General features: G+C 41.1%; 1 protein-coding gene across 1 annotated transcript in view; it reads left to right on the forward strand.

Annotated features, from left to right (window-relative positions):
- The first annotated feature begins 8,087 nt into the window (after nucleotides 1-8,087).
- The window catches only part of TNPO3 (transportin 3), a 36,874-nt gene continuing 23,354 nt past the window's right edge, over nucleotides 8,088-21,607 (forward strand). The window contains exons 1-6 of the mRNA XM_075273878.1: nucleotides 8,088-8,474; nucleotides 10,093-10,293; nucleotides 15,900-15,973; nucleotides 16,061-16,217; nucleotides 17,590-17,733; nucleotides 18,731-18,906. Of these exons, the coding sequence (XP_075129979.1) occupies nucleotides 8,361-8,474; nucleotides 10,093-10,293; nucleotides 15,900-15,973; nucleotides 16,061-16,217; nucleotides 17,590-17,733; nucleotides 18,731-18,906 (866 nt within the window). The 5' untranslated portion in view covers nucleotides 8,088-8,360. The remainder of the gene's footprint in view (nucleotides 8,475-10,092; nucleotides 10,294-15,899; nucleotides 15,974-16,060; nucleotides 16,218-17,589; nucleotides 17,734-18,730; nucleotides 18,907-21,607) is intronic.

Raw genomic sequence — 21,607 nt, forward strand, 5'->3', positions numbered from 1 at the left:
GACTCAGAAGTGGTTGCAGGTGAAAAACAGTGTGAAATTTACTGAACAAGGTGCAACAGCAACCAAACAGCTCCAGACAAGTGCAGTGGTGCAATGGGAGTTCATCTGTAGGATGAGACAAGCCAGGTAACAGTTCTCAGCCAGGGATGCCTGTCTTATATATCTAGTGCAAGATATCTACAATTCCATTTCTAATGTCTCTCTATAGAATGGTATGTAGCTGACCCTGTTTATTCTGTGGAAAGCTGGGCTTATAGTTTGGGCCCCTGACAAAGCTCAGCTTCTCCTCTACAGTAGAATTTGTCATTCTCCAGTCATCTCTCAAGACTGACAACATACACTTCCTGCCTGTCTTAGGGCTGGAACACACATGGGCTAGGCCGTACCTGTCCCTTCTTCTTGGCAGTTCTCCAAGCATATCTGCTCAGCTACACTGCTAACTGAAAACTAGTCTGAGGTGACTCAAAGTCTCTGCCTCATATCCCAGCCATCCGTAGGTTGGACTGGATCATGGCTTTCCTCCATCCCCAGTTGGATAACCCTAACAAAGAAAAACAGATCTATTTGGAAGCATACAGCAATAACTATGTACAAAGTGGCCCAGACATACCACAAAACATTTTAGTAGTGCACACCAGCATGCTGCACTACACTGGTAAGTAATGGTGCCAGGATCTGCATCTCTGCTACCATTCACTTGAATAGGACCAGAGTTGGTTCCAGCCACATACCTAGTATGCGGTTTCTGGCAAGCAAATAGCTGGGTGTAGTCTGGGTTTGTGAAGTCTGGGTGTCAGATTTAAAAAAATTTAAAAAAATAAAATAAAATTATATATATATATATATATATATATATATATATATATATAACAAAATGGTATAGAATTATAGATGCATTGGTTAAGTTCCATCCATAATATTTAAATTAATATATGCTAGGAAAGTTTCCAGCAGATGCATAAAATAATACTGTGATATAATGCAGTCTTACTTGTTAAAAACTCGCTGTTCCAGTGCCCATTCCCTCCAGGCTTTGTTTACTTGTCTGCGGTGGTGACATCACCATTTAATCACGTGACTGTTACAGAAAATCACTGGACTCAGTAAGGGTGTGTTTACATGTTCAAGTTTTCAGAAGCAGTTTTTGAAGTCAAAACTAGATGTGGATTGTAAAGGGAGTGAAAGTATATAGGACATGTGCTTTTTCTCTCTCTCTTTTTTTTTTCCAATCAATCCAATCTTGATTTTGGCTTCAAAAACTGCATTTAAAAAACTGAACATGTAAGCACACCTTAAAGAAGGGTTTTAACAATGAAGGGGCAATTAAAGGCATGTGGGTCAGGTGCTGACTCTTGGGGGCACCAATTGCCCACTTTTATTTATTTGGATACAGATAAATAACACCTAGCTACTAGATATGAGCAAGTACTATTCGAAACTGTTGTTTCAAATAGCACGCACCCATAGGAATGAATGGATGCAGGCAGCACGCAAGGGTTAAAGTCTGTGTGCCGGCCGCTTCCTATGGGTGCGTGCTATTTGAAACGGCCATTTCGATTAGTACCCGCTCATCTCTACTAGCTATAGCTCTGCTTAAAAACTATTGAGTGGGAGAGGTGGACAGATGGATGCACATGATTTACATGGGTCTGCCAGTGCACTGCATACCACTGCGCAGACAACAGGGAGGCCTGCTGTTTTTTGTGTGTGCCACATATTTTTGTATTTGTGTCTCAGGTTGACGGAGTGCACATTTATTTTGAGTCTGCCCCCCTCTCCTGTCCATTATTACTATCTCTTTAGGGTACGTTCATATGTCAGAAAATGAAGAGGAATTCCAACTCATTTTCAGATGCCATATTCGACCACGGTCTAGCCACGATGGCTTTCCGCTGCTGATTAGGCCCAGATGAATGGGCCTAATCAGCAGGGAGTCTTGAGCTGTGGCAAGATCAAGCAGGATGCTTATTTTTTAAGTGTCCTGCTATGATTTCTACCTTCCAATAAAAAATGGCAAATTCCTCTGTATGAACATACTCTTATACTTTAATTCAATGCCTCTGGTCTGTGCCAGTCACTACATTGGCTGCCTATTCAATACAGAATACAATATAAACTTATGACTCTCACCCACAAGGCTATCCATAATGCTGCACCTCCCTACATTTCCTCCCTCATCTCTGTCTATCACCCAACCCATACTCTCCATTCACTCAATGACTTAAGCCTAACATCCTCTATTATCAGAATCTCCACGTTCGTATACAAGACTTCTCCCCAGTTGCACTACTTCTCTGGAATGCTCTACCCCGGACAATCAGATTAAAGGGGTTGTCTCATCTCAAGAATCCTATCTATACTGCTAGTTTATGTAGATTTAAGACTTTTCCTAAATAGATTGCTTCAGCAAAACTGCTTTGTTTGGCTGCTATCTGAGATTATTTACTTCATTGTTTACACTGTGTTTTCATAACCAAGGACCTGGGTATGATACAAACATATAAAACCAGCACAATTAGATCCCTGCTGCAACCTTGACTCTGAGCCCAGACATATGTTTCGCACCCCTGCTTCGTGTTTGGTCTTACACCCAAACCAATCAGCTGACGCGGCTGCTAGATGCCATTTACCAAGTACATGGCTGGAAGAAACCCTACTCCTATTCAAGTGAATCAGCGTGGATCTGCTGTTCCAGGTGCCGTCCCTAAAGTGAAGAGACCCGATGCTCTGTACAGCATACTGAGCTCCGTACATGGTGGCACCAAGTTATTTGACTTCTAGTGGTCACATCAGCTGATAGGTTGGGGTCTGACACCCAAACTGATCAGATACTGATGTCCTATCCTATTAAGTGAAATTGTCTGATGAACACAAGTCTAAATAAGCTGACGCTGAAATACAGTTTTTACTGCAGACGATAGTCAAAGGAATTGAGAATTTTGGAGGTTGATCTGTTCCACCTAGGGTCATTTCTCCTACCAAACTTTGGTGGAGTTTCCTGGTTTGATAGGACAGTTACACACAAAATGTGCCTTGCCCCACCATACCGACACAGATTGTCCATATGTCTACATTGCATTAACTCTTCAGAACATGATACTGAAGAGGCCACTGGAATGAAGGTGTCAGTCTTGGGACCTTGTTCTAACAAGTAATTTCTCTAGAACACACTTTAAAACATAGGTTATTTTGGGTGTCTAAAGATATTAGGGCATCCAGAGTTGTAGGTATGCCCTGCTGTTCAACTTATATTTATACAACCAGATAGATTGCAGAATTGGATGCATATTGTCCCCATATTGTCCCACACTATGCACTGGCACAAACAGTGGAGCGCAGATGCTGTAGACAAAGTTTGCCGTGGCTATTCAAATAGTCTCTGGTCCACCATGTTCTCAGAGCATATGAAGGTACTTTAGCCTAATCAGTGGGAAACTGATGTCCATATATAGCAAAATGAATGAGACATTGACCAAGGAAGCCATGATGTTCTTTGAAATTTCTGTCAAATCATGGGGGTTGGGGAGATACACTACTTTGTGCACTTGAAGCAATGCTGAAAGGTTGATGTGGTATGGCAGGTGCAAGAGCAGTAACAGTGTCATGGGGGGCAAAAATAATGTTCATATATTGTAGCACCTGCCCCGGAAACCACTCTAATGTTCAAGATCCTTGGAGACTCAGCTTAAGATTGGCAGCAGAGTCTGTGGACAGAGCAAGCTATAACAATCAGTAGGTTGTGAGCTCATTGTGTCAACCAACCCATCTGGCTTTAGGTCACTTCTAATGACGTTGTTTAAGTGGTCCCCAACCCTTTAACCCTTATACAGTGATCTGGAGTTCAATGTTTTATCCTCTAGGCAGTTTGGAGGGCTCAAAACTACCGGCGGACTCCGGACGTGACGCTATGACTAGCTCCATCTTTCCTGCAGCAACATTCTTCTGCTACCATGATTGGAAAAGAAAATGTCAGAACTTCATATGACACAATAAAACGATGTCTTGTTCTAAAGGATTGTCTACAGCTGCAGTTCTCCTAACACAGTTATTTGCAGTATCAAATAAATGAAATCTTGATATTCAGTCAACTACTAGATTGAGTCACATTGTACTTAGTTTCTATTGTTATTCTCTAAAATGAGTTTTTCATTGTAATTGCATTGATAATGGGGAACAATAGAGAGGATAAATCGACTCTGATGGATATGACCAGTTTGCCTATGTACATGCTGTGACTCTTGATTTGTCATTTCTTTTCACATTGCAGCAATAATTGCTATGGTTACTCGCAGCATTCACTTTGTTATCCTTCAGAGATCTTCTTCTGTTTTGCTTGCAGTCTATTATTTGAGAAGGTGAAAGGGATGGCTTTATCTGTACGGACGGTTTTAATGCATAACTAACCTTTTCAACAAATGTTGCATAAATGACATAGTACAGGGTGTGTACATAAACAGTAAAGCTACTTTTGGCCATTATGTGACTTGCATTCTGCACGTTAGAATTTTTACTCTGTGTATTCTCTCTCTTTAATCTTTAGTTCATCATTAGCTGGTGGGTAAAGGCTAGCTGCTATGATGTCTGCTATAGGATTGCACAGAGATATAATAGAAGCCCATTGTAAGAACACCCCCACCCCAATTAATTAAGACTAGCATATAAAACGCTGTGATTGAGTGAAATATACCAAAACTATTACGACTCATGCACCTCTTTGTAATTATGGTGCATCTCAGGAGGTCTGTATACCAGAAATCGAAAACTATGAGATGGTGTACATTTCAAAAGCACCAGTAAATTTGTTGGTCTGTGCGAAACCCTTTTTCAAGCCAAGATGCAATTTTATGACCATGCGCCAAAGTTGATACTTTTGACATGCCTTATGCGTATCAGCCCCATATTTATCAAAGTACTTACACGAGTCAGATAGCATAAAGTACTAGTAGCCATGGCTCAGTGCATAGGAATTAATTCAGTTATCATTGAACCTCATGGAATGTGCAAAAATCTTTATATATTATTCTCCCCCTAGTAGAGGCTGTATGAATCTGCAGTGAATGAGTATCAGGAAGCAGAAGATCAGTACTGGTCCCCCTTCACCACTAACATCATAGCATCTGTGAGTTGTCTACATGGTTAGCACGCCACTGGTCTGCCATGGACTACAGAAAAAAAGTAAATGAGAATCGAACTCTGTGTTGATATGAATAAAACACTTTATGTGAGATCGAAACATAGTTTGTATTATTTTCTATGCCTTTCTATTTCCTCTCTCAGTCAGCTACTGCTTACTACTCTCTCTGCAGATTGTGAACTGCAATCTGACATCTCTGCAACCTTCTGCCTGTCTTGAAAAATGGAGGAGCATGAAAGCAGACCGCTAAGTTTGGAATGAGGCATTGTACTCTGATAAGTTATATGGAAATGATTCTTACATTTCTACCAGGAGGTACAAATATCTTGTATGTATGAGGTTTTATTTGCTTCAAACAAATGCTCTACCTTTATTGGTTCATAAGTGTGCCTGCATTGCTTTTTGTTTGTGCTTGTGGCAGATCCTTTCACCCCGCTGAGCCTTTTTTATTACAGCTTCTATATACATTGAGCTAGACAGAGTGGACGCTCTGTGTACGGTTTTCTTATATTTGCCTGTACTTTTCCAAAGATTTGATCGATGGGGATCTTGGTGTTGAGGCACCCCTACCAATCTCTAAGAGGGCAGAAGTGTTCTGAAGTGCACTGCCCGCCTTTTGTTTCTTCTTAATTCAGCTAAATAGTTCTATCCATTTGTTATAAAGATCAGTGGAGCTCTCAGCCCGCGGACATCAGCAGTCAAAACTTCTGATCTATTGCTATGACACAACAGAAATGAGTAAAAATGGTAAGTATCTTTTGAAAGCGTTGTCTTAAGATAACTGTAGTCCTATAACAATATATGGACAGAATATGTGTGCAGATGGGGTCCAGGACTCTCCTCAAAGGTTTAACTGAAAATTATTTTCAGACTAATGACAGTACCATGTAGCGCTGCTTTCTAAAAATGTCTTTCTTATTCTGCACTGTAGCACCATTTTCATAAAAATCAGCGGGCCCTATCCTGTCACAGCTTTGCTCTCCGCTCCAGATAACTGCCCCCAACTGCAGGCAAAGTGGGAGATGTCACTCAAGTAATAAGGGGCAGAGCTGAGCAGCAGTTGGGGGTGACTATATACTGTACAGCAGAAGCCCCGAGCAGAAGAAAGCACCTAAAGCCTTTTTCAGCTCAGTTGCATAAGACTGAAAATGGAGGTGCAATGCAGAATAAGAAGGACAACTATGGAAAGCGTAGAAGCAACTCTACAAGGTACTGTCTTTAGTCTGATACTGATTTTCCTGCAATAGACTCCCTTTGATTAGCTACTTCCACAATGGTGGACTTTGACCAGCAATGTGTTTATGAATGATAAAGGTGTGGCCACAGCCAGAGCTCCACTGATGATAACAAGTGATTGCCCGCAATTCCAGTAACCAGAACAATGGCAAACACCGGATGGGTCCAACAGCCCATTCAGTAATAAGGAGAGTTATTAGATACTAGCCATACTGGACAAAGAAGTACAGCTGTTCAGTCAGAACCCTACAAATTGTACAGCGCTGCGGAATATGTTGGCGCTATATAAATAAAATGTATTATTATTACCATCACTAATAATATATAAATTACTACTTGATTTGTTTACGTCTACACTTTTCTGATGCAAGAAGTTATAGCTGCCTTTCTTAGACTATGGGATGTCAGCTTGCTTATTTGCCAGTATTTAATCCTAGAACAGTCTACAGAAGCTGTAATGCATATGGACAGGATATCATCACACGCAAACTGACATTGCTGGTGAGATTTATGAAGACTGACACGACTTATGCCTCCTTGTAAACTACATTCACCCTCCATTGGTCCGTGTGCTTGGAGAAGAAATGTGTTCCAGTAACCTATCGTATAAGGCATAATAAATGTGCCTCCTTGTGTGTACCGTTTGATTTTCCACGTGCTACAGATCTGTGGAGGTGGGAGGTTCACTTGTATTCAGTGTAATAAAAATGTTAAAATGCAGCCATATGTTGAATCCAGCCTACCCATAGGCTGTCAATAAGATTGTGCTGCGGTTTATATGCAGTGCAGACAAGGGGAGGGGGTTCTCATTTACTTTTATTAATACCAATTTATGTCTTATGCTACAAAGAGGGGATGTGCAGATTTTATTTTTTTATGTTTATGAATGAATGAATGAAAACCTTCCAACTGTTCGTTTGACAGTGTTCAGTTACAATGATGATACAGGGAGCCATCTCCTCTCTGCTTCTTTGTGCAGCTACTGAGTAGGGGGTCACATTGAGGGACATGCTACTGTTTGGGGGCCACAAGGGTGACATTATATTGTGTGTAGGGTAAGTTTTATAGTGTATGGGAGCCACAACAGGAGCATTCTAATGTAAATATGGGGTCACACTACTGTACGAAGGCCTCATGGGTGAGGGGGCATGCTACTGTGTGCAGTGTACAAGGAGGGGGGAGGGGATATTCTGCTATTTGGGGCCCGCAATGGGACATTATACTATTTTGGAGCCATAAGGGTGACATTTTACTTTGTGAGGGAAAGTAAGGAGAGAGGGGAGGGGGTGTTATACTGTGTGAGGGTCATGATACTGTATTGGCATTATATTGTGTGGGGGCACGGGCGGTGTGAAATGTGTGGCTTATCATCCATACATTTGCCAGGGCGCTCTATGTGTGCTGCATATTTGGTTCCTCTTTCTGTCCTCTGAAACGTGTGGGGGTATGACTGATAAAGCTAGAGATGAATCCATTCAGTACTGTCTAGGGGAGGTGACTTTCCATGGCCTGGAGCACCTTGTCAGAAACGTTGCCCAAACACCCCAAAGTGAACCCCGGACCCCCCGTACACGAGGACGGCACGGTACAACTACAGCTATCTGTAACCTCTCCTATACACAACGGCAGATACTTGCTTCCGCTTTTTTAGTTCCGTACAACTGGGGGGCGCAGATGTGCGACGGACCCACAGGAAGCGGCCGCTGACGTACGTCCTGCCCGGGAAGCAGCCGCCTTCCTGGGGTGCTGGAGAGGTGGGAGGCTGCGTGTGTGTGACGGGTAAGAATCCCCGCTGGTGCTGTGAGGAACGCCGCTCGGCTCCTGCTCCCTGCCATCTCCGGGGAGTGGAGGCGGAACGTCGGCGAGCTGAGAAGGAGTTGCTGGTCGGACACGTTGCTGCTGCACAATCACAGTTCCGGCCGAGGAAGAGGATGAGTCCTGGGGAGCGGCGGCTGTAAGACACTAAGAGACAGAGCGTTCACGCCGAGCTATGGAGAAGCCGGGCCTGCAGACCGTCTATCAGGCCGTGCAGGCGCTCTACCACGACCCGGACCCGAGCGGAAAGGAGAGGGCATCGCTATGGCTGGGGGAACTGCAGAGATCGGTGAGAGGCCTCGTGCACTGCTCCTTGGGGACACGGTGTTGGGGAAGCTATTGGGGTTTCTCTCCCATACGTCTTCACAGGGGGAGCACGGAAGAGGAGCTAGATGTGGGCTAGAATGCTGCCCATTGCGGAGGAGTCTGGCCTGGCACAGAGGGCACTACAAAGCATGTTATATAAGCGGGTGTTGTAAGCTGCTGATCGATCAGACCCGGTCGTATATAGTTACAGGGCATGTATGGCCAAAGTCACCATATAGGCGACTCCTAATATGACTACCATTACACTCCACTTGTGTGAAAGGCAGGTCTACCAGGTATGGGAATGACTCATAGTAGATCAGCTGGCCTGCCCCTAGTACTGCAGACTTGTAATACAGAGGGAAAAAAGTTGTGATTGGGACTAGGAGAGCAGACAGAGGACAAATCATCCTCCATGCAGGGTGTGTGGACAGTGTTCTTAGAACATCTGTCTGTAGGACAGTCACTTTGTATGTGATAGTTGTATTCAATCACCCTCTTTCTCCTGTAAGTTTGTAGAAGCTGCTATGTTGGTGGTAGCAGTAGTCACAAACGTGGCCATTACTAGTCTCTCATTGAGGCTGACCTAAGGGGAAGTAGCTGTTTTGAACATTTTATTCACGTATACAGGGGCCACTGAGGCTTGCGATTGGGCCTGAGCGGACACATTGATTACACAAAGTGACCCACTGATGCCCCCACATACCCTGACGTCACTAAGAAGTCCGGAAGTCGGCTGGGAGCTCAGAACTGGTTTTAATGTTAGCTCTCCTCTAAATATTATTATACTGAAGAGACCCCAAAGTGTAATGGCAGTAGCAGTTCCATTTCAGACGTATCCCACCTGAATGAAATTACAGGTAGAAACGCGGAAGTATTGAAATAACCGACACGAGATATTATACACACACTTTAAGTGTATGTGCCAGGAGCTATCCCTGGTTGTATGCAAAGTATAGTGTTGAAATGTGATGTGGATGAAACAAGTGGTCATGCTTGGTGACATCACTCATCAGTGTCTGTGCACCCCAGTATGATGTGCCTGCAGGGAACAGAAACCATGAGGGAATGATCATAAGGTAACTACTCTATTTACATACCCATCAGTGAGTTTTGCAATGTCCTGCTTTTGGGTGGGACTGCGCTTACATTCCCCCTAGAACAGGTAGCGGTAATGATGGCTGTAAGTAGATGGTGACCAGGAAATGGTGCTTGAACATATTCTGCAGCAGTGTCTAACTGGAGAATTAACAAATAAGTACATTCACAAGTTATTAAATCAAATGAGCAAAAAGTAAGAGAAATCGGGATATATGCATGGAGCTAATTGTCTCCAGGGGAAATGAACCTATCGCTGCCAGTGTTTGAGGGGTGCAGATATATAGTGAAGAGTGATGTGACAAGGGACGTGTGGGTTATTCATTCAGTTCTGTTCAGCAGTTACTGACATTCTCCAAGTTCTAGGTGTATATGGGCACCCATGCATGCATATGTTTGCTATTAAATACTCCATTTATCACATAGTTACCACCTACATGTGAATTAAGGGTTGTTTTTCTAAAAGACTTATTTCATTTCTTCTTTATTTTTTTCCTTTGTAGGTGTATGCCTGGGAGATCTCGGACCAGTTACTGCAGATTCATCAAGATGTGGAGTCTTGCTACTTTGCAGCACAAACTATGAAAATGAAGATTCAGACCTCTTTTTATGAACTGCCTGCAGACTCCCATGCTTCCTTGCGGGATTCCTTGTTGTCTCATATACAGAACTTGAAGGACATGTCACCTGTCATCGTAACTCAGGTAAAGCTGCACGCACATGAACATGTTATATTTTGTCAGATATGAGAACATTTCTATAATCTAGTTATGTTTGTATGATTTTTTTGTAATATCTTTTAGCTGCTGTACTAGGTGTACCAGTTAGGGATTACCTTTCACCAGCTAGTGTACTGTGTATTTTGTGTTCAGCTGATGGACTCAAGGTCAAGCACTTCTAAAGAAGAACTTTTGTAGGAGGACCAGATAATTCCATCCTGTCTCTAGGATATATTGAGGAGTCTGATGTAACTGGAGCTGGGAGGGAAGCAAATAGGAGATCTTTGAACCTCATATGATCATCTGTATTGCCCAAATGCTAAGTTGCTAACTTTTATTACCTTCAAGAAGACCTGTCACCTCACCTAATGTATATATAAATATCTGTATCTTTCTTGAAATAACAGTTCTGCAGTGTCTTTTCTTACTAGATGTTACCATTCTACTTCTCAAAGACGTCTGTCCTGGTACAGTTTGAAACTGGCAGCACTTGTTGGATAAATTGGGTATTACTGCCAGCTGGTAACGCCCAACTTTCAATTTATTGCTAAATCCCTCTGAGAAACTAAAGAGGAGTGGCATAACACAGAGTTCTAAGAAAAGGTGTTCCAAATTATTACATGAAGAATACAAGTGTTAAAGCATGTCAAGATTCATGACAGATCCTCTTTAATAATTGCTATGGGCTTCCTGAGATAAATTCTTGTATGCCTCCATCTACTTTATTTATTTTTTAAGTTTCAGGCCTCAGACTTTATACAGACCTTAAAGAGGTTGTACGGGCAAAAAAAAACCATACTCGTTTTCCTGATGCTCTGGTGTCCTTCCAGCACTGTCTGGTCCTGCTGCTTCGGTGTCTTCTAGAAGTAAAAATCCCTGACATCCCAGGTCCCTTACACTGAATCCGCTGATTAACCTCAGTGGCCTCAAAAGCATTAGGACGTAACCTCGAGACATCACAGGGTCCTCGGGACGTCCTTTGCTGATGCCGCTGGTTGGCCTCAGTGGTCAAGTGCGGCAGGGACTTATGCTGGGAGGACACTAGAGTGCCGGGAAAGGTGAGTGTGGTTCCCCCTTCCCCATCTCCCCTGGCCTATTTAAAATAACATTTTTGTCCAGATGACCCCTTTTAAGGTCTTAAGTATGTAGTTGTGTATGAGACTACACAGGTTGTATTCTAGGGTCAGTTTTTCATGCAGATATACCGTATAAGGGTTAGGAATAATTTATCATATTCTGAAGATATTTTTCCTTCTAAATAAGTCGTGTAAAGCCTCCTCAAAGTTCAGGATATTTTATAACAGTTGTATGAGCTTAAAGCATAACTGAATTTTCGGACAACTTTTGATTTTTCTGTCAGTATTTGTTTTAATGTGTGTGTGTATATGTACTTTATTAACACATTTTGTCTCCTTTCTGTGAAATCTTGCATTTCTTCTTCCATTTGCTTCTGTATCGAGAGCTATTCGTGGCTCTCACTGAATGTTACTGTGTGTGGAGTACAGACTGTAGTATAGGGCTGTAGAGAAAATGAGGGTTGGGGGGGGGGGGGGTCACTTAATATGACACTAAGGTTCCAGTGCTAACTAAATTATTTCTAGAGATATCACTGGTTGTAAACACAGTTGGGATTAGGATATTTCTATGCAGCTGTACAATATATATTATTTAAATATCCCAATCCCAACTGTGTTTTTAACCAGTGATATCTCTGGAAATAATAGATGGCACTGCAACCTTAGTGTCATATGAAAGAAGAAATTTGTACATTTCAGGGCTCGTTCACATCTGCGCCCGGTCTCCGTTCATACAGGTTTCTGTTTCCTGCACAAAACTGAGCAGGAGACGGAAACCTGCAGGACTCTTTCATACCCATTGATTTGAATGGGTTTGAAAGATGTCCGGCCGTGAGCGTTTTATGCTCTCCGCCGCAAAGACAGTTTTTTTTAAAATCTGACACAGAGTCGGACATGCAGTACTCTGTGTCCGATTTAAAAAAAAAAACGGTTTCGCGGTGGAGAGCATAAAACGCTCACCGGCGCTCACGGCTGGACCCAGTCTGACAGCTTTTCGTCTTCTGCATGCAGAAGATGGAAAGCTGAGAACGAACTTTGGGCGCTAGTGTGAACCTATAGTTATGAAGTCTGAGATATAACGGTTTTAATTGACTGCCGTCCCCTCATCTTCTCTATATTTTACATAGCCCCCTACTCCAAGCTCCTTCTCCATACACGTTAACTTTCAGTGAGAGTGAGAAAGCTCTCAGTACAGAATCAAGTGGAACAGTGAAACCATGCAGGATTTCACAGAAAGGAGACAAAATATCTTAATATGTTTGTTACAAAACTTAGTAATGACACACATACTACCATAAAATAAAAGTTGTCTGAAAGTTTAGTTACACGTTAAAGGATTTATCCAACACATAAAAATGAAAAACAAAGGGCAACATATGAGCGAATAAACATAAGAAAAGTTTACTTATGGTAACTATTCCTGCTACCTGGGTTCCCGCTGTGCTCTGTTCCCTGGTGTCTCCGGACACATAGGACATGCTTGAAGAGCATGCACAATAGGAAACTGAGCACAGTAGGGGTGGCATCTGGAGTGGAGCAGCGGGATATCGGGGAAAGGTGTTATGTTAATGCCTCAATATGTAGCCAGTGTAATTTCTATGTTCCAGAAACCCCCTTAGTACAGCAACAGAAAACACATTGATCCTGCTCTGTGTGTTTAACCACTTAAGCATGCAGAGTAGTTTTGGTGTTAAAGCTTGGTGATTTTTATTTTTTATTTTTTTATATACCTTCTGACTTTCAAAATTTCTATATCAACTTTTTTTTTCTCTCAGTATAGCCGTAGGAGGGCTATCAGTTGGTTCTATTTTGGGGTACATATACCATCTGGATTGATTGGCAGGTCTTTAAGGTTATAGTGATACAGTATTCATATAAATTTTATTATGTTTTAAAATTTTTTACAAAACATATATTTTTTTTAAATAGTCTGTCTGGGGTCACTGTAATCTGCCATTTAACTTCTTTTTTATTGTTTTGTTGATGGAGCTACCTGAGGGCTTTTCAAGGCAAATTGTAGCTTATTGGTAACAATTTTCGGTATGTACAACTTTTTGATCACTTTGCGGTGTGTCTATATACCGTTACATATATATTTGATACTTTTTAACAGTATTAACCATACTTGAGAAATAACATTATTTTTGGATCGTATGGATTTATATGTACATGGGGAAAACTAGTATGTTTTGGTTACTTTTAAGCTTTTTCTTTTAATTAAATAGATTTATGTACTCTGTATTGCAGTACATTGCATGTAGAATCTTTATTTGCAATAGGGAAAGTTAGCCAGGGGTCCATTGACTGACTGCCATAGCAACTCCTTGGACCCTTCCATCTCACCCCCTAAACACCCCAATCCTTTGATCTCTATTGATCACTGGTGGATGCTGGTGGAGTTGACGTGTTTTCAGACTCTGGCAGGTAATCCCAACATGACTGTGCTGTACCATTCCAATACTGAGCATTAATTATATGCTCAGTGTGACCGAATAAAATAACACTGCATACGCTTATAAGGAGACATTCACACGATGTAATGTAGCGTTAATTCTGACATGTAAACTTGTGTCAGAATCAGCGCTGCAAAGCAGAATCCCATTGACTTCAATGGATTCTGTTTAGCGCGGGTAACACATTGAAATCAATTGGAGGCTTTTTAACCCATTGATTATAAATGTGTTACGTGCGCTAAACGGAACCCATTGAAGTCAATGGAATTCTGTTTTGCAGCCCTTATTTTGGCACGAGTTTATGTGTCAGAATCAACGCTGCGTTACATCGTGTGAATGCCCCCTTACAGTGTAGAAGACCCTCAGCTGTGAGAAGTATTAGGGCCATATAGGTTTTACAGTTATTCCACTTACTAATTTAAAGGAAGAGAGGGGTGGGGAATTGAAACAAAGCCTATTAGGAAGTGACCTTTCTATTAAAGAACAACTCCTGTGATTTATTTTTTCCTTTCATTATATATCAATTCCCCAAGTATATGTAAACCGTAATTCAGCCAGCAATACCTTTTTATTCCTTTCAATCTGAATTTTTCTCTTCTAAGTCATGTGACACTCACCTTCACCTACCAATATATACACGGAGTGATTGGAAAGTAAAAGAGATGTCCTGTATGATGAATTGTCCAACACAGACTACAATCTACAGTTGCCCATGTGATTCTGTTCTAAGGCATAATGGGATTGAAAGTAGAGCAGAGAGAAAGACTTATATAAAAGTCAAGATGGTGTCTGGTCAGGAGCAGAGGAAAAGCTGGATTGTAGTGATATGAGGGCAATATATGTGCAAAAAGCCTTGAAAGTGACAGGTGAAAGAATGGGAAAAAAGTGTTTTTGTGGGAGTTCTTCTTTAACCTGAATGAGATGCGGAAACAACTGAAGATGCTCCCTGGTAGATCTATTGCGTGACTAATAGTATATGTACACCCTTCTAATAAGTAGAGTACTGTTTCTGCTACACCCATTGCCATCATGTACACAGCCATGGATTCTCAATAGACAAACACTGGCGGTACAGTGGTTCTTACAGAAGTGCTCCATGACAAGTTCTGCTGAGAAGTAGAAATATAGAAGAGCAGCCAAGCTCTGGATCTCAAGCTCACAACAGCACAATTCCAAAATGTATTATCACATAACATGTATACTAGAACTGTAGTCATGTAATATGAGCATTATGTTTCCATGACCCTGTCAAGCATAGCCTGGAGTAAGTAAAAGATTTAGGGTATGTTCCAGTGCAGTATTGCAGAATCTGCACAATATTACAGAACTAGTAAGGGGCATGGGATTGACTCGCGTACCTGCAAACACAACTCGCTTAACCTATACGTTTTTTGTAAAAAAACCAAAAAACCTCCATTTGTATTTATTTGTACCTGCTGCAGATTATTCACTGCAGAAAATCAGGAGTTTATCAACTCCTTGTGGACTCCGTGGGCTCTTTTCACATGATTCATGCTTTTTATGTTTTGCAAAAGAATTCTGAAAAAAGCTAAGCTAAATGCCCTGTATGCTTTTTTAATTAATTAGTTTTTTCTAGCAAGCTAAGAATTTGCTGATTATATTTTCAAATGGCCACTATAATGTGAACAATGAGCAACTGCTCCAACTCTAATTTGCACTAGTTTCTTGGTCTTGGCTATTTCTTCATGATTCAGTATATGTCCTTTAATGCCGGTGAAACAAATCTTAATGCTATATCAGGCAGCGTTCTACAGAACTATGAACTAGGTCTTATTGTACAGAATCCATCAGCTGACCTCACTACAGCTCAATCCATAGCAGTTCCTGAGTTTAGTGGAAACGTTTCACATACAAGGAAAGACTGTTTAAGAAAGCATTTGGGCACCCTTGAAGATGTAGATCAAGTATACACATGTATAATGGCCATGTAGTGTCTTAAATATATTCTGAATAACAAAAGCACATATAAAATACTCAGATTTTGTGGATCAGAAATGATGATTTTCTTGTTTGGTTTTTTTTTTTGTTGTTTTTTTTTTAGCTGGCGTTAGCAATAGCAGATCTTGCCCTGCAAATGGCTTCCTGGAAAGGCTGCGTACAAACCCTTGTAGAAACGTAAGTACTTGCTTCCAGTCTGTCCCTCCTCAGCATGTCCGGCTTATACATTGGTAATGTTTCTAACTAATCTGATGTTTTCTACAGGTATAGTAATGATGCCTCATCATTACCCTTTCTCCTGGAGATCCTCACCGTGCTGCCTGAGGAGGTACATAGCCGATCTCTTCGTATCGGTGCTAACAGACGTTCTGAGATCATTGAGGATCTGGCCTATTACTCCAGCACTGTGGTTTCTCTTCTGGTATGAAGCTTCTCTTGAGTTCTGTTTTTTGACTTTACTGTGCATGTTTGGGGTTGCAAATAAGATTTTTAATATTCAGAATTGTCCGAAAGCTTCACAGCTATTGGAAAACTGCAGCTCTCAGCATTACAGGGCAATATATCACAACTACTAAGACACTTTAAGGCCAGCGTCCATTGTGGAGTAAACTTCATGGGAGAAAAGTGGTGTTTTACAGTCACTGTGTAGCAGATGGTATTCTAGTGAATCCCATCTGCACAGTGCGGTAAAATACACGCAGCGGATACACTGTAAAGTCCAAAACTGTTGCCGTTTTGGAAATCGCAGCATGTCAATTATACCTACAGAAATGCCAGCAGTTTCCCTATAGTTACAATTTAAGCAGAAAGTCTGCAGAAGAAACATCTGCGTGATTTTGTGAAAAGCCCTGAGGGAAAAACAGTGATGCTACATGGGCCCTTAGCCTAAAACCAATATCACTTGTTCTAGTTGCTATGTACATTTCCATGTGGTCACGTTTAATTGAATACATGGTTAGGGTGGTTCTGAACAAACAGAGAATAGTTTACCTACATAGGGAATGCTATGTGAACCTGAAGAGTCTTTTTCCCTTCTATCATTGCTTTTTTAAGACAAATTGAAAATGTATATGTCAAGCGCTTCCAAATTGTAAAAGCCTATGCAGCTTTATTAAATCAACATCATAACAAAAAAGAAAAAAAAGTACGATCCATGTGCTGGACATACATGTTTTTCTATTTGCTTTATTACAAAATGCTGGAGTTGCTGTGTATGGCCTAGGCTGAGTTCAGATGGGTTTTTATGGTCTGGATTTTGACGCGGAATTGGTGTCGAAATCTTAACCAAAAAAACCCCACCTCCCTTTGAAATCAATGGGAGACGGTCATTTCTTTTTTCTGCAAGTAGCTTGTTCCTGCTTGCGGAAAAAAAAGAGACATGCCCTTTCTTCAGACGGATTCCGCGGCTGATTCGTCCGTGGACATCCGCCTCGCGACACCTCCCTCCCGACTAGGACCATTCATTTGGGCCTAATCCGGGGAGGAATGCCACGACTGGATGCCGGTGCACTGCAACGGCATCCAGGCGTGGCTAGCCGTTTTTTGGTCCAATAATCTGAGGCAGCCTCTGCGTCAAATTCCAGACCAAAAAACACTGTCTGAACTCAGCCTTAAGCAACATCAAGCTAAAGAGATGAGCAAATATTTATTTAATGTAAATAAATGCTTTATAAATCATTAGAAATTTCTCTGTCTGAACTGTTGGCAGCCCAAAATGGCTTTGGTTATTTTATATGTGTAAGATAAATGTTCTGTAAATTATAGTGATAAGTCTTCTCTTTTTTACTATTTAGATGAACTGCGTAGAAAAATCTGCTGGCAATGAGAAAATGCTGATAAAAACCTTTAAGTGTCTGGGAAGCTGGTTTAATTTGGGAGTCCTAGACAGCAATTTTATGGCAAACAACCGACTCCTGATGCTCCTCTTTCAGGTCTTGGTAAGCTATGTCACAAGGCTGTTTAAAGCTCTGCAGTTTTAATTCTTCCTGAAGTTCTTATTGTGGCGTTTTCTAAGCTAGACGTAGATTTCTGCAGCTTTAGCTCTTTTGTTGACCATTTTTCTTTTACTGCAACTTTTGGTCTAGTGACTTTATATTACTTAATAGCTGCTTCAGTCTTCTGCACTTGTCTTCCTTCTAAGATAGGAAAGGGAGCTTCCTTTTCCCTACCTGTTTCGTCATGTGACTAGTGACATGCTTGGGGGGGCTGCTGGCTGTTTTGCTTAATGCAGTAACTATGCCCTTCAAGCATATCAGTAGCCTTGTGCTGACTTACATAGAGGGAACTTTCCCCCTGTTTATCACAGAAGCAGAGCAGATCAGTGCTATCAGACACTGGGCAAGCTATCATAATGAAAGTATATGAAGGCTTATGAATTTGCATTTCAAACACATTTCTTGCATTTCTTTATCAGACAAACAAAAGGCTCTCCTGATAAGTCTTTTAGTATAAACTTGTATTATTCATGACGTAACTCTGGAGCATCTTTTCTCAGACCACCTAGAAATGTGTGAACTGACAACTAGGTGTTGCCAGTTTGACATGGTCTAACTAGCTGTCTTTGTTTGTTTTTTTATCATTAATTTCTTAGAATAATAACAGATGTACAATACGACAGAGTTCTCGGAAAAGATGCTCCAGGATTGTTTGATCATGTAAAATAAAATAAATATTTATTAAAACAGACTTAATGAGACCGGGTTTGCTTTAAAAATTTCAGGTTTTATCTTTAATAATAATAATAATAATAATAATAATACATTTTATTTATATAGCGCCAACATATTCCGCAGCACTGTACAATTTATAGGGTTCAGATACAGACATACATAACAAAGAACGTCATTTCACACAATGGGACTGAGGGCCCTGCTCAAAAGAGCTTACAATCTATGAGGTATTCTTATAACTACATGAGGTGCTTTATTTTTGCAGCAACAGGACCAGACCCCTTCCAATCTGCATGAAGCTGCTTCTGACTGTGTTTGTTCTGCCCTCTACGCTATTGAAAACGTTGAGACTCATCTGAACCTGGGAACACATCTTTTCCAGGGAGTGCTAACACTTGAACCAGCGTATCACATGGCAGTCGCTCGAGAAGATATGGACAAGTAAGATATGGGGATAAATTAGGCTGGGTGTTGACTTGGTGGGAAAGTAATTTAAAGGTGACCGAGCATGTGTGTTATATGAAATGCCCTTCTGTGTACACTAAATGGTTTGTCCAGGACCTGCACATTTTGGTCATACATATCAATCAAGGTCCAACAACTGAACCCCCAAACCAATCAGCTGTTGCGGCCACTGGAAGCCGTATAACTAAATATTCAGCCAGAAGCAGGCCTGCTCGTTTTCAAGTGATTAGGAATGGGGCTGCAGTTCCAGGTTACATTGTACAAACTGGAAAACTATTGTAATAATTGTATAATTATAATCACTACTTTTTTTTATTTTTAAGCCAGGGTCAGTAACTTTTTTTCCCCCCTGTCTGTACCCAAAATGGACCTGGTCTTTTAATCCACAACCCTGTCCTTATTATTCTTTTTTTTTTCTCTCAAAAGTTGGTAGATCTCACTTTTCAGAGAGGAAGCAACTTGTCAAAGGAAGATTGAAGCCTTGACTTGATTGACAGATGATTTACTTAGCATTGTTCAGACTGGACAGCCTGAAAATGCTTCATATTTATCACAGTGACCAATGCTGGGTGATGAATCTAGTCCATCTTTAAAATGCCAAGTCTAACTTTATATGACCTGTTAGATGTAATTCTGGTACATATTGTTACAACTTGGTCCACTCCTCCTTGTATGAGAAACTATGCCTTGTTCTATAGCATGGCCTAAACATGATGATGTGGCTGTTATAGGCAGCTTTTCTCTTGCCATAGTTTTGAATCTATCATTGTGTCTCTGTAGATGTACTGGAGGAGTTCTTTATTTTACACTTAGACTGAGTTCATACAGATTTTTTTTGGCCAGCAATTTGGTTAGAACTCTATTGGGAGGCTGATTTTGAGGCGGATTCCTGACCAAAAAATTCAGTGTCAACTCAGTGTAAAGGGGTTATCAATTTTCAAAACCTGGAACCCCCACTGATCAGCTGTTTGAAGCGGCCGCAGAACTCATAAGATTGCATTGTTTTATATTGCAAGCCATATTTTAGTAGTTATTATAGCCTTGTTCCAGTCATTTGTGGGGGCAAGGCTGTAATGATGGCACGGCTGCTGTAAAACAGTGTTCGATGTAAACAGTGAAGTGGTCATGTTGCTTGAAAAAGTACTACAGCCCTTTTAAATGGCTCATCATTGGGGGTCTTTGTTTTCATACTCCTAGTAATGTTTTATTGTTGACCTATCCTGGTCATTGGCTTTCCCAGGATGTGCCCCGGGTTGGAAAATGCCGTTAATTTCCGCACTGATATCTCCAGCCCCAGGGTACATACTGGGAAAGTCGACAGTGCGCTGAATTCAGCGCACTATTTGTTTTTTAGCGGTGTATAAAACCACATATGCATGAGCAGATTAAAGGTCCTCTTTAAGTAATATAACTTACTTATTTGTTTCCCATATTCTTTAGCTTCTTAAAAACTGATGGTAAATCTGTCATCTTGTTAGCACCTTCAGTGAATAGCAATGAACATGCTAGAATTTAAAAAAAAATGACCATATCAGCAAAACAGGAACTTTGCCTTATCTCTAAGTAAATATGACAGTATGGACTCACTTAAAACACTGCATTAGCTTTGATTTTTGGTTCAGCAATATGTTTTGAGTGGTAACAGTAGAAACTTTGCGTTTTGTGAATCTTCTAGTATGTCAGAATATGGTAGAGGTCCAGACTCTGAGACCACCTCCCCCCCCCCCCCCCCTCACTGATTACTAGAATTAATGGGCAGTGGCATTTGTCACAGCACCATACTCTTTCAGGTCTTAATGGCTTCATTTGGAAAGTTGACCACGTCTCTCCCCAGTGAAGTCAGAAAATATTGTCCTCTTTCTAAAAGTGTATGTAAGAATATACATATCTCAGATGCATGAAATTTCATTTTTGCACAGTAATTCTGGTAAACATGTCTTTATAGCAAAAAGGTATTTTCTCTTGTCCTTTTTAGATGTGGTAGAGGGAGAGAAGCTGAGCCCTATGAGAAACAGATTAAAGGGTAAAATGGGCAGACGATATAGATGACCTATCCTTAGGCCTGACACTCGAGACCCTTGCCCAACAGCTGTTCTCAGCTGTAGCTATATGTAGATCAGCTCTGTTCTCTATATAGTGGATGTGAAGAGTTTCTACAGCTCTGCTCCCATTCACTTATACAGGAGCTGAGCTGAAGTAACTCGGCACAACCACTACACAGAACAGAGTTTCTTGATCTGGTCTCTGTAGCGGCTGTTAAGAACAGCTGTTTGGCAGGGGATACTGTGTGTCGTAACGCTTCGCAATCTGATATTGATATTTGGGATAAGTCTTCAATAAAGAAATCCTGCCTAGGAGAGGCGTTTAGAGTCCTGCTTACTCGCCCAACACAATGATTGACAGCCTCTTTTGCACACAAACCAATGCTGGGATATTGGTTTGTCACTGTGTGGGTGGAGTATTAAAGACGCTGTCTCCTAGGAAGGTACTGTCTGGATTTACTTTGCTTTTTACTCAGAAATCCTTCTCCATACTATATAAATCTTTATTGTGAGGCAGTCTCTCAATAATTTGCCAGTCAGATGATCTGTAGCCTCCAAATATATTGGTTATGAGTAGCATGGAAATATATTTTCTAACAGTTACCCTTGTTTCTATACCCTAAAAGCTTTGTACT

Source organism: Leptodactylus fuscus, chromosome 5, assembly GCF_031893055.1.
Source record: "Leptodactylus fuscus isolate aLepFus1 chromosome 5, aLepFus1.hap2, whole genome shotgun sequence".
In the NCBI taxonomy this organism is placed as follows: Eukaryota; Metazoa; Chordata; class Amphibia; order Anura; family Leptodactylidae; genus Leptodactylus; species Leptodactylus fuscus.